Source organism: Brachypodium distachyon, chromosome 2, assembly GCF_000005505.3.
Source record: "Brachypodium distachyon strain Bd21 chromosome 2, Brachypodium_distachyon_v3.0, whole genome shotgun sequence".
In the NCBI taxonomy this organism is placed as follows: domain Eukaryota; kingdom Viridiplantae; phylum Streptophyta; class Magnoliopsida; order Poales; family Poaceae; genus Brachypodium; species Brachypodium distachyon.
Window position 1 is genome coordinate 10,839,109 of NC_016132.3, and position 12,656 is coordinate 10,851,764.

At 40.3% G+C, this 12,656-nt stretch overlaps 1 protein-coding gene across 1 annotated transcript; it reads right to left on the reverse strand.

Moving 5' to 3' along the window:
* Positions 1 to 1,085: 1,085 nt before the first annotated feature.
* LOC100826755 (dihydrolipoyl dehydrogenase 1, chloroplastic) lies at positions 1,086 to 10,741 on the reverse strand. The gene is made up of 15 exons (XM_003567608.4): positions 10,222 to 10,741; positions 8,696 to 8,842; positions 7,762 to 7,896; positions 7,181 to 7,298; positions 6,324 to 6,448; positions 4,014 to 4,139; positions 3,842 to 3,922; positions 3,164 to 3,226; positions 3,009 to 3,083; positions 2,560 to 2,638; positions 2,371 to 2,471; positions 2,088 to 2,201; positions 1,841 to 1,954; positions 1,664 to 1,735; positions 1,086 to 1,452 (listed from the first exon to the last, which is right to left on the reverse strand). Exons 1-15 carry the CDS (start codon positions 10,507 to 10,509, stop codon positions 1,405 to 1,407), a joined length of 1,686 nt encoding a protein of 561 aa, XP_003567656.1. The 5' UTR covers positions 10,510 to 10,741; the 3' UTR covers positions 1,086 to 1,404.
* Positions 10,742 to 12,656: the final 1,915 nt, after the last annotated feature.

A 12,656-nucleotide genomic window follows, 5' to 3' on the forward strand; every position in this document is an offset into this window, starting at 1 on the left:
TCAAAAATACGGCGATTTCTCTCTTTCCACACGCTCCAGAAGGTATAGATAATAAGGCCATCAAAATCTCGCTTCCTGGTTTCACTGAGCGTAGCTCTATCAAGCTCCCACCATTCATCAATGGAGGAGGCAATGCTGATTCTGGATGGAGGATCCCCAAACCAGAGCTAACCAAATCCCAATCCTTCCTAGTGAAAGGGCAAGTTCTGCAAAGATGGTCTATGATTTCAGGGGCTTCATTACAGAGCACACAAAGGTCCTCATGATCCCAGCCTCTTGAAGCAAGATTATCGGCTGTGAGCATTTTTCCATGAAGCATCATCCACGCGAAGAATTTGTACTTTGGCTCCGCACAAGCTTTTCAAATTTTAGAGGCCTCAAAGCCAGGGTAAGAACCCACGAACTGCGCCTGGTAAGCCGAAACCGCCGTATAATCTCCATTGGCTGTCCATTTGTCCCATCAGTTTGGCTATTTATTTGTGTTGTTCTTGTACTCGAAGCATAAGGTGCATTTACGGGAAAGGAGTTTGAAGTTGCACATATAGTTACTGTAGAGTTTTTCGCAATGATCAGTATCCTGCTTGTGTTTTTCCCTTTAGTTTGAAATCAGTGTCCACTACTTGTGATTAACATTTAGACAAAATGTCATGGATTTTAGCTAGAACATATGAGTCTAAAAACTTGTATGTGACCAGATTCAGTTATAGGAATGCATGGTTTCATAATTTGAACATAAAACAGAATCAGCAAATCTGAAGCTACTAATTTGAACACTCACTAAAACTAAACTCATAACCACACAATATAATTTATGGATTTACAGCGATTCACCCACTGTCCTAAATTATGTCATCCTATGAGCTACTCCCTCCGTTCCGTAAAGATCGGCGTGACTTTGAACTAGCTCTGGTTTAAAACCGGAGGTAGTACGAGTAAAACATTGTAACTTTGGATATCCTTTGGATAATATTTTGGGTAATATTTTGATGCTGCAGTTTCGTAGTTTACTAAGGAGTGACTTCGCTTTCAGTTTAAAAAAGACAACGTCGCGATAGCTCCACCTCGATAGCCCATCAGCATAATGGTTAACACCATATTAGAGACGTCCTGAATTTATACCATGTCTTGTGTTTCGTTGCTGCTCCAAGGCACGAAAAGATAATGCACTTTCCTGTCAGATGAACAAACCGATGACAACATGTGATAGGATGACCTCTAAGTTGGCTAAACATGCTACGTACAAAATTTGCAAGTATTTGATACATACAAGCAGCAGCAAATCTTCTCCTCTACTCGACAATTAGATAGCTTTGCCACTAAACAATGGAACTCATTACAAACTCTCCTCTTACGTATTCGTGAAGTAGCAAATGCCATAAGAGGGACTATGGCTTCCTCTCCTCTCTAAGCTGCAACTGGCTCGATTACAGAATGTGAAACGGCCGTATTAACCTGACGAGAGAAAAAAACATGGTATATGGTCATCCATAATTTCTGCACGAATAATTGTGATGGCTGGCGCGTCTCCGCCTTCGCTGTATTGCGAAGTTGTAGTGGAGAAGAAGTGATGACTGATCAGAGCACCAGTGCCGGTGTGTGTGACTGGAAGGTCACCATTGCCAACAAATCGTAAACATAACAAAAATAAGTAAAGCATATATACCTTGGCAGCTTTGAAGAGTTCATCCAGAACCTCAGACAAAGTTGGGTGCGCATGAACAACAAGCTTGATATCCTGCATGCAGCAGATGGTCATTAGCACACAAGTTTTAACAGTTGTTAGTATATACAGTCAAAATGTCAAATACCACATGAATAGCCAAACGGCTGCCACACTTACCTGTACACGAGTTCCTAGGGCAATGGCATTTGATGCCTCATGGATGAGGTCAGCAGCATGCAAGCCCAATATGTGAACTCCCAGAATTTCTCCTGTGTCAGGTCGGTAAATCATCTGCAGCGAAAAGCAGAGTGCTTGTCACTTTCAAGGTACAACTTCATGCAACTGATGCAGCAACTAATTAGCATTTGTCTCACTCTTATGTCCGCAGCGAGCACCCAACACATAGCACACAAGTTCGAATTACCTTAGCAATTCCATCTCCTTCATTCTCCGCCAGAGCTTTTGTGTTCGCCTTAAAGCTGGTCTTGACAACACTTATTTCAAATCCTTCCTGATCAGCTTGTTCTCTTGCTTGTGGCTGTTAAAAAAAAGTGATTTGATTGTTCTCTCAAAATAAAAAATATGATCTCATACAACACCTTTGTTCGTTTGTTTATGAAAAGGCTGATTACTCATTTCACTTTACTGAGCAAATTACCATTATGTGAGCAGCGGTGGTTAAGATGCAGGTAAAGAATTTGACCTACCTCTGTCAGCCCAACCATACTGATCTCAGGATGAGTGAAACAGGCAGCTGGGATGCTTAGATGATTTAGGACGTTGTCCTTCCCAGATATTTGCTCAACAACTATATCCAGATAAGCAAGTACTCAATCACAACTACATTAATTCGCAAGAAAACATGAATAGAAATAAAGCGTCAACAAATTATCTACCAGAGATTCCTTGCGCGCTGGCCGCATGAGCAAGCATGAGTTTACCATTGGCATCTCCAATACAATACAAATTAGGAACCTGCATCGTAATTGATGTCATGTGACTCATGTCGCAAATAAGTCATGATATGGAGGCATTTTTGTTGCAAAGGAAAACAACAGTAATAATGATACACAACAAACCCCCACCCCCGGTACTGAAATACAGTCAAACTTTTAAATATTTAGCCACTTATATACAAAGTGTTTTGGTTTGCCAAATGGAAATAATGTGAACAGATTTTTCATCAAATGTAACTGCGTATTACATATAGTTGCGTATTACATATAGTAATTATTATTAACATATAATATAAAAAATAACAGTCAATAGTGTGTACTAGTGGCTCGATGGTATAGTCTAAAAGAGCAAGTAAAGAAGAATGGAGGCAGTTTGTAATTAAGCATACCACATTGCCATCTGCATCCGTAACTTGCATCCGCTCATCAACAGGAATAAAACCACGTTGCGTGACAACATTGATCTAAAGAAAATGCATATTATTCATACATAATTATAATTGAACTTTGTAAATTCTGGCAGCAAACAATTTCATGTACCCACATTTTCCAAGCCAAGTCCTTTGGTGAACGGAGCCCTCCCGGTAGCTATAAGGGCTGCATCCACCTGTGAAAACAAATCTCAGTTTTTCAGATGACAAAACCCCACTTTTTCAGTATAAATTAAGTCACCATAAGATAACAACAGAAGCAAGAAACATCGCAAAATGCAGCCATTGTTTTAAAGAAAGAAATGCTATTTAATTTACCAATAACATCTATAAGCTAAACAAGTGCAACTAAAAGAGAAACTGGAATAAATAATGCGAATGCCTGACTCTCTTGTTTTGAAACAGGACCAGATTATGGATGCTTCTGCTGACTGCTGTTTCCCTGTCCAGCATCTGTACAGTTTGAGGTACTTCTAAAGATATGATGTAATGGTCACATTATTCCCACTTCCCAGAAATATGTCAAATGTTTTGGGACTACCAGTTTCAGTAATTCATAGTCATCAGGTAAACCAACATGACCTAAGCTGACATATTGACAATGATATATTTGGTAGTGGCATGAAATACGCAGCTATTGTTCCTTAGTTCATCGAGCTAAAGACAATATACTGCTGAAGGCATTCGAAGCACTTTTGCATCCAATCCTAAATTTTGTGTCTTAAAAAAAACAGCACAAAAAATTGTAGAATAAAGGTAGGGGGCAAAGGAAGAATTCTATTGTATTATACCTCAAGTGTTTCTTTGTGTTCCTTTGTCTTAGCATCAATCAACTCGATCAACACAGGCTTACCATCCTTTGCCGGGGTAATCTAAAGACAAGAATGCTTCAAGCTGTAGATAAGACAATATTCTCTACAGATTTTACATTATGGAGAAAGCTCAGTTGAAGCTAAAACTAACCTTACTTGCAAATACACCAGTGTGATAGTCAATTTTACGAGGATTGATAAGGATCCTCTGAGCCAGCTTTGCAATCTCAGGATCAAAACCAGGCATTAATTGATCAAGAGCTTCAACAAACGTAACCTGTCCAACATTTTTTGTAAATATAGCTGAAACTTCATCTGCTGATAGCAAAATCCAATCATACAAGAATGCATAATGCAGTTATGCTCGCATTCTGTTATACATTTCAAATTAGTCATCACACCTTTGACCATAGCATCAGATTCAGATGACATGGAAGAGACCCACTATAAGAATACAGCAGATCCATACTTCATAGAATCAAATAAATATACAACTTCAAGATAAGTCTGCTACTATTCAGTTTGCCTTTGGTTCATGCTCTGGGCCCTCTTGTAACAGATAATTGCTGTGCTGAAGATAACAATATGGCATGGCTGTTAGGAACTATTAAGGACATAGTTTAGGAGAAGAGAATTTTGGGGGAGCACAGATTCACTTATAGTGGGTATATAGCCCTTAGGTCTTTCCTAATTAGACAACTGTAACCATAGATTTCCTAATACAATACTAGTCCCTTCTAATCTCCCTCTGTTTGAACTCCCTGCTGCTCAGTATAGTCAAGAAGGTTATGCTCTTAACAAATGGACAAGGTACTGTCAAGCAACTATGGGTGGGCGTGGTTCTTACTGGTTCGAACCGCACTGAACCCCAATGAACCAAATTTCTGATAGGAGCCTATGCTTTGGACCTTTCGCCCAAAGAGTGTGATCCACGTGATCCATTGGATCTAATGTATCAATAGATTACACCAAGAGAGACTAAAAATCCCAGCCTAGCCCACCAGTATCTTATTGCGTGAGCAAGCTGTAGCAACTCAGTCACCCTTCCACACATCCACGGCTCCTACCCGAACCTCCCTTCCGGTTCACCTGGCGGCGAGGGCAACGATCAGCACCGCCCTGCTCCGTCGCCTCCTGTGTCCTTCTATGGCTCATGTCACAAAGTCGCATTCTTCCTGTGGTTGCGTGGGCAAAGGCTGATGGTCACAACAGTGAGAGGATAAGAAAAGGTTTGAATCCAAAATCCCTTGGATCAAACGGATCAGGTCACCCTTAATCTTAATTTTAAATGAATCGATCATCTGATCCAGAGTGGCTCTGTTGTTAGAGAGGTACAATGATCAATTGGCTTGAACCTAACCTGCCCATGCCTACGAGCAATTAAGTGTTGTGCGAATGAACACTTGAAATTTCAACGGCAATTGATGTTCATACTTATAGCTTATAGTACATGTCTTTGGATTTCACGAAATAATATTTTAATTGTAAACATAGTAGAGGCATTACTGCTATCGTATTGTTTGAATTTGATATCACTTCAACATAGGAACATCTTACTGAATACCAAGCATGCATGTCAGTACATCAATTTACATACCAGGAATAGCGAATAAAAATGCTACAGGTCATGGTCTACAAAATACATACACTAACACTTAAGTATGTCTAGGCAACAAATCAAAATACAATGTTATGGTGATTAAATACAAAAACAGTTGATGAATCATTTGAGGCAGAATGTTCCCTTTGGAAACAATGACAGTTTAATCAAGTGACTAGTCAACATAATTACATATCCTTAAACCGGTGAGATAGAGGGCCATTTTGGCCAATTAGTTGTCTAAGTATTTGTCCACCAATAGTAAACCACAACTTATAGTGTTTTTGGAAAGCGTTTAGCGCTTAAATGATTAGTCAACAATTTTCTTGATGAACCATCCTGTAACAGCTTTTTATTTTTAACTCAAATTCAGAAGTTACAGTTCATTGGTCTATAGTGTCTGTCTAAGGGTGTATGCAATATGTATGATCTAGACATCAGAGTAAGTAAGATTACTTGCACTATATATCCTGGCAAACTAACATATCTTTGTTGCATCGAAACAGAAGAAAAAAAAACTGATTTGTAGTTATCATGTTGCTAAAATAATGTATAACTCATATATATCTAGGGTTAGAATTAATTATCTATTGAAACAAAACATATTAACACTTTTAAATATGTTATTATATTACTTTAATACAGGTTTCCCATTCCAATTAATCATCAATGTTACAATTAATAATTTGTCAGTACATATCAATCCGTTAAGCATGTACACTATTTGCTAGTCACTGCATTGCATGAAATCGGGCCCATTTCATGATTACACGACCATAAGGAGCACTTACAAAACTACAAAACATGTTTGTTTCTAAGCATGTGTTAAGTAATCATGCATCGAAGGAACTATTCGTTTACCTCACTTCCCAGAGCTGTGTATACATCACTGAATTCTAGTCCAATGTAACCACTTCCAACAATAGCTATCCAGTCAGGGACCGACTCAAGTTTTAGTGCATGATCACTAGTAAAGACAGTTTTACCTGCATAAGATCGTCCAGCGAGCTTTCATAAGAATAGTACAAGTCAGGAACCTGAGGTAATAACCAGAAACACATTGCGACTGCACTAGACAACATCCACACTGGATCATTGGTACTTCAAATCATAATAAGCACTTCACAGTATATGCTGAACCACCTTAGAATGTGAACCTAACATATAGCAAGATAGCAACAGCAGTAGGTAGCTGTTTCTGCTTAATTCTCAATTTATTGGTTGATTAATTGAAAGAATGTGGACAAAAAAGGCACCAATGTAAATATCCAAGAAAAATAATTTAGTAGCTTTCGTTCCCATTTCCTGTCATGGTAAATCAACAACAAACAAAATGATGTTGTCTTTTACTGTTTTAGATTTCTACTAACTTATCGCAAAACAACGTGTGGTGATGGTCAACACAAATGGACCACTATGTAAAGTTAACTAAATATAAAATCCAACTGGTATTACACATGCAAATTCTTAGAATAAAGAAGAGGATTTAAGTGCATGGTACTGAAGACTCCTTGCAGCAAACTAGTCCTATGCCTTAATGATAATTTCTTTGTAAAACTAGTTCAATACTCAATGCTGGTACTAGGTAAAATGTAAAACACAGATCATGTTAAGCATGCCTAAATGATATTTTATTTGTAAGCCCTGTTTCTCCGTAGGTCAATTATATTGGAAAGTGGAGAAATAGAGTTGCAAAAACAACAGTTGTAGCAACTTACCATCTATCTCAATGCCCTTTGGAACAAAAGGAACAGATCCAGTGGCAATTATGATATTTCTGGCAGTGATTTCATTGTCTGGAAAACCAACTTTTCCGTATCTTACTTTTTGCTTCCCCTACACACATGAGAATGGAACAAAATTTAATTACTGCAACTGATACTCACTATCGTGTGTGCAAAACATATAAAATACATGCCTCACTCCAATGCTTGTTCCTAACATCTTATCTACCAGGAAATAAATACATTTAGCGCAGTAATAAATACTTTATTTGGCTCTACTTTCCGAATCCCGCACCACTCTGTTAAATGGGTGATATAGCTAGGAAACAGACTGATAGCTCCCATGTCTTTATCAAGTAGTGCATATGCATTAAAAAATTACCAACTTAAGTCATAGTTTCAGGATACAGTCAAGTATCATCCCGTGATAGCTAATAACTGCGAGCAAAACTGAACTTTATATGCAAATAAAGATATGTGAAGTTGTTGCGCCTGCTTTTTGAAATGAACATAACAGTCGTGCTGACAAAATGTATGGTTATATTCCAGACAAGGGAAATACATAGATGACCTACCACAACTGTGCCGAAACCAGTCAGTATATCCACACCCAATGATTTCATTGAATTAGTCAAGTTGCTTCGAATTTTAGAAGCAAGATTATTTGCATGATCAGCAACAGACTGTCTGTCATATCCAGATGATGAAACCTGTTACAGATATGGAAAACGGTTAGTAGAGCAAGGGGTAAAATTCATCACAAGAAAATGGTCCGCATTCATATTTAATGGTGGTATTACACGACAGATTCATGGTTGGTATTGAATACTTTGTTACAAAATCTAATTGAATGTTAGGTCACTTGGATCACAAAGATTGACCAGGCAGGGCATTAGGACCCAGCCTCCTGCTCAACGGCGTTGTGATGACAGCTGATGGCAGTGAACAGGGGGAAAGTAGCGGGGATGAAGGCGGGGGAATGGAAAGGAAGAAGTTTCTTATTAGTTCTTCACGGTCTGTAAGCAGTAGGCGTGTCTATCAATAAAGGCACTAGCAAACGAAATCTTTAGTGACAAGGTAGCTAACAATAGATTGTCACAACTTTTCAAATCAAATTATATCTCTAGTTTCAAGTCTCATGATCAATCTGTGCGCCAAAATGGGACTAGGGAGGCAACGGCGATGGTGGTGTACCTGGCCCTGCCCAACACTTTAATAAAAGAACAAAAGAGAAACAAATAGCTCACAAAGAATAAGGCTTAGAAGAGCTCGATGATAATTCTCTAAGCACTACAGTTTACCATGAGAAAAATTTGAGGGTGTTGCCTGTTCATTGTTGCCAGGTCTAGGATTCTATCAGACCTGGTTGATTCATGGAGCAAATAAATGTGCCAATAGTAAAACGATTAAAACGGCACGGGTTAATCAAGATTCCATGTGTTCTGCTAAACCATTTCTCAAGACATCAAATGATGAACTATAATCATATGTTTACTGTGAATATATCACCTGCAAGCCCAAAGACTTCATGTGGTGTTCATCTTGAAGTTCCCGCATCCGACCACTGACAGCAAGGAGTGCCTTTGATGGAACACAACCTCTGTTCACACAAGTCCCACCCACAACATCCCCCTCGATTATGGCAGTTTTCAGGCCCTGCATGAATCCATTTCCACCGACTCATCAGCAGCAGTTCAGCACTTCCTGTTATCTACAATAATTCAATTGTTGGGAGTACAGAAAACCCTCCGCGTTCAAAAAGCATGGAATTTGTACTATTCATGGTTCTTTCAACAGTTCACTCAAGGAAAAATATACTAGCACCAAAGACAAGTTTAGCATTTGATTGGAACATTACACACTAAGTCAACGCTTATGCTACAGTTGTGACTAGCAACAACATAACAGAATACCACAGTTTCCACCATATTAAAGCCAAACTCCAGCTCTGGTGACAAGATAACTGTATAACTTATACTAATAATAATCAATCCTTATGATTTCTTGGGTCAGTAGCAAATCACAAGCACTGAACTAATAAAGTAAATAAAAAAAAATGCAATTTTCGTTCAGAAAAAAACTCAAACAAACCAATCAAGGAACAGATCATAATTATGTTCAAGAAAACAAGAATCTGCTGACTAGTCATCCTCTTATAACAGACGCTAGATTTAGCATCCATTCAAATGAAAACAAATTTTCATCACCTATCAGTAATTCAGTATATATCAAAACAATTTACTGCATCACTATGCACAAAATGTATACCTGCTATCGAAACCACCAGAAATATACTCAAATTGGACACTTTTCGATCAATAGACCACGAACATGCTTCCATCAGACAGATGTCACCAGTCAAAATTATCCTCAGCCATAAAAAATCAACATGGCAATGCAAGGGATTGCTACATATAATTCTAAGACAAGCTCCTCTTAGGATATTATTGTGTTAACCAATTTAACAGGTTGTGCTAAATATGACATTACATTGTTAACTGCAGTTTATATGCATAGAACTGAAAATACAACATTTGATTACTTCCGTCACATTCCTCTTGTTGCAATGTATGTTGCCACATGATATGACTCTGAACAACGTTCCATGCCAACAACATTGGTCTGCAATTACCACCACACTTGCTAGTTCAGCATCAGATGATAGTAATGCCTGACAAATCATGCCTTGCCAAGTGGTAGAAGACTGGGTTCTAGCACCATGCTACTGAACGAAATGGTAGATTTCACTGTATACCTAGCCAAGTGGTGGTAGGCTGCAGGCAACTCTTGCATTATTCAAACAAATTTCAAGCTTAGGGATGCAGCATACCAAACAAAGCGTAGTATTTTTACCCTTTCTTGAACTACACTTTAACATAAAGGGAGTTAGTAACCTCTAGCCAGTTCAAACAAGCTTTGAGCTTCAAAACCAACTTCTCTCGATCGACATTTCAGCAGATCACGATCACAGTGACGGTGTTCACTGCCCACCATGACGACCCCGCGAGCATGGATGGCAGCGCAGCTAAACTGACCTTCTCGACAGCGTGGAGAGCAGCACCATGGCCACCGACACCGGCTCCGATGATCACGAGGTCGTAATCGAACCCGCCGCTTCCGGCCGCACCGTTCCCCGTCGCCTCCGCCGCCAAGACCATCCGCTTGGCGGCGGCCGCCTGCGGCGAGGAGCGTAGCAATCGAAGGCCGAAGGCTTCTCTCCGCAGGCCGCAGAATCGGAGGTCAGCCGGCCGGATCGCGTCGGACCTGGCGGTGCCGCCGACGACCGCCGCCGTAGTGGAGAACGACATGGCCGTGGAGAACATTGTGGCACGCGTGGAGGTGTGGCTGGAGCTAGGGCTAGTGTACAGGACGTAGGGGCAAGGCGTATAAGAGGAGTCCACGAAGGCGGAGACGACGAGGCTGGGGAGTGCGGGTTTTGGAGAAGGGCGGAGGATTCGAAGTTGAGGAAGGAAGGGGATGATAACCAAGGTGCTACCTGCCAGGTAAGGGTAAGCCGGCACGTGAGCACGGCAGATGGAGCTGTGCCGCTGTGGAGCAGAAAGAAAATACTCTCTCTGAATCCGACGGAGCAGACGATGACGGCGCGGTAAAAGAGTGCCGGAAATAAATTATTTCTATCTTAATTCAGAATAACTTTTAAATGCTATGACAGTTTATGCAAAGATTAAGCCTATGGTCACGCGTTATTTGTTCAAATTGTGCAGGAAAATTTTAATTTTTTGTGCCCTCTTCGAGAAACCTGACTTTTATACAAATTAGCATGATTAGTGTGCTTCACTATACTGACATATTATGACAATGTCTACTTACATAAGTACTAAGCAAATCGTAAACCAAACAATACTCATAAGTTCACAACCACAAGGGAGGAGCAGTAAGGTTGCTGGGGAACCCCTCGTTCTTCTCCGTAAAAAGCGAATGAGGAGGCGGCAGTCCTTTCCTCCAAACCTCGTCAGCGAGGCCGGGGTCCTTGCTGAACTTGTCCTCTCCGCTTGTCGCTTCGTCGACAAGTGAGAATGGGGGCCTAGTGCTCCGACTTTAGTATGTAGTTAGCGCAGGCTTAGTTGTTGCTGGAGATGCCACATTAGTGTCGGGACATCATCGAGTCAATCACTGTCGTCAATCAATCGTTGTCGTCAAGAAGTAGGTGGCTCTTCACTTCGCTGGTCTCCAAAGTCAGTGAGTTTTGGTTGTGGTGGTCGGTGTTTCATGTCCAATCTTGTAGTGCCAAGAGCAACCTTTACAGAAAATACTGGTGTTTTGAAGAGGGGTTATGGTTCATGGTTGCCAGTGACGTTATTCTTCTTTGGCTATGGTTTATGAAGATGGTGATGTCGGCATCTGGCATGCATGGGGCAGATCTCGGGCAACGTGGCACAAAACCTCGGTCACTTCACATGCAGTGGTTCAGTTCATCGGCTAAAAAATTAGTGATCCATATGATGGTGGTCCTCCAGATCTAGGATTGTAGGCTACCCTCTTCCCTTCTTCGATGACACCACAGCGTCGGGGTAGATTGATGTATGGTGGGTAGCGGTTTAGGTTGGTGCAAGGGTCTTCAAGAATCAACTTGTAATTTTCTTCTAGGGGTTCATTTATGCAAATCTTCATGAAATCTGTTTTTTTGGTTGTCTTGTGTGGTTTTCATGTGTGTGTGTGCGCGCGCATTGTAACCTTGTTGTTCAATGGGGCATGGCTACTTTTCTAAAGAAAAAGTTTAGAAAAAAAGACACCATTTCTTTCAAATTTCCTAATGTAACTTTGAGGGATCGAGATGGTTGACTAGACGGGGGTGAATAGTCCAATTTTTCATCTTTAAATTGCATCTAGGTACAATAGAATATAAGGTTCTCTAAATACAACCAGGTGAAACAATCATATATGATGCTACACAAACTAGTAAGGATACAAAAAAGATAATAACACAAAGTAATAAGCTCGTACAGAAATAACCATAGGACTCGAAGGAGACACGATTTATCCCGAAGTTCACTTCCTTTCGAGGAAGCCATCACAAGAGGTTTCCCAAATAACCGTGATATGGCACACCTTAATATCCTTGAACCTCCCCAAATGAAGTAGGACCTCAATCACTAAGCGAAGATCTTGAGGTGACCTCCGAACCTTTACAAACTTCAACGTAACGAATCCACAAATAATATATGCTCTCAGTGTGACTCCAATCCATCTAGGAGTCCTCAACAACTCCAAGAGTAACAAGCTCTCATTGAAGAACTCAATAGGGGAACAAATGATCTCACTCCAACCTCTGCTCTTCTAGACAAGATTTCGGATTTTAGGTTTCTTGAGGGCGAAAGGAAAAGCTAGGGTTCTTCTTCTGGGTGAGCTTGCTCGAAATGAAGAACAATTGATGGTCGAGGCGAGTGAAGCAGAGAGGCAACGCCTCAAAGGAGTGGGGCCGAGCTTATAAAGCAATGCCTATAAATCC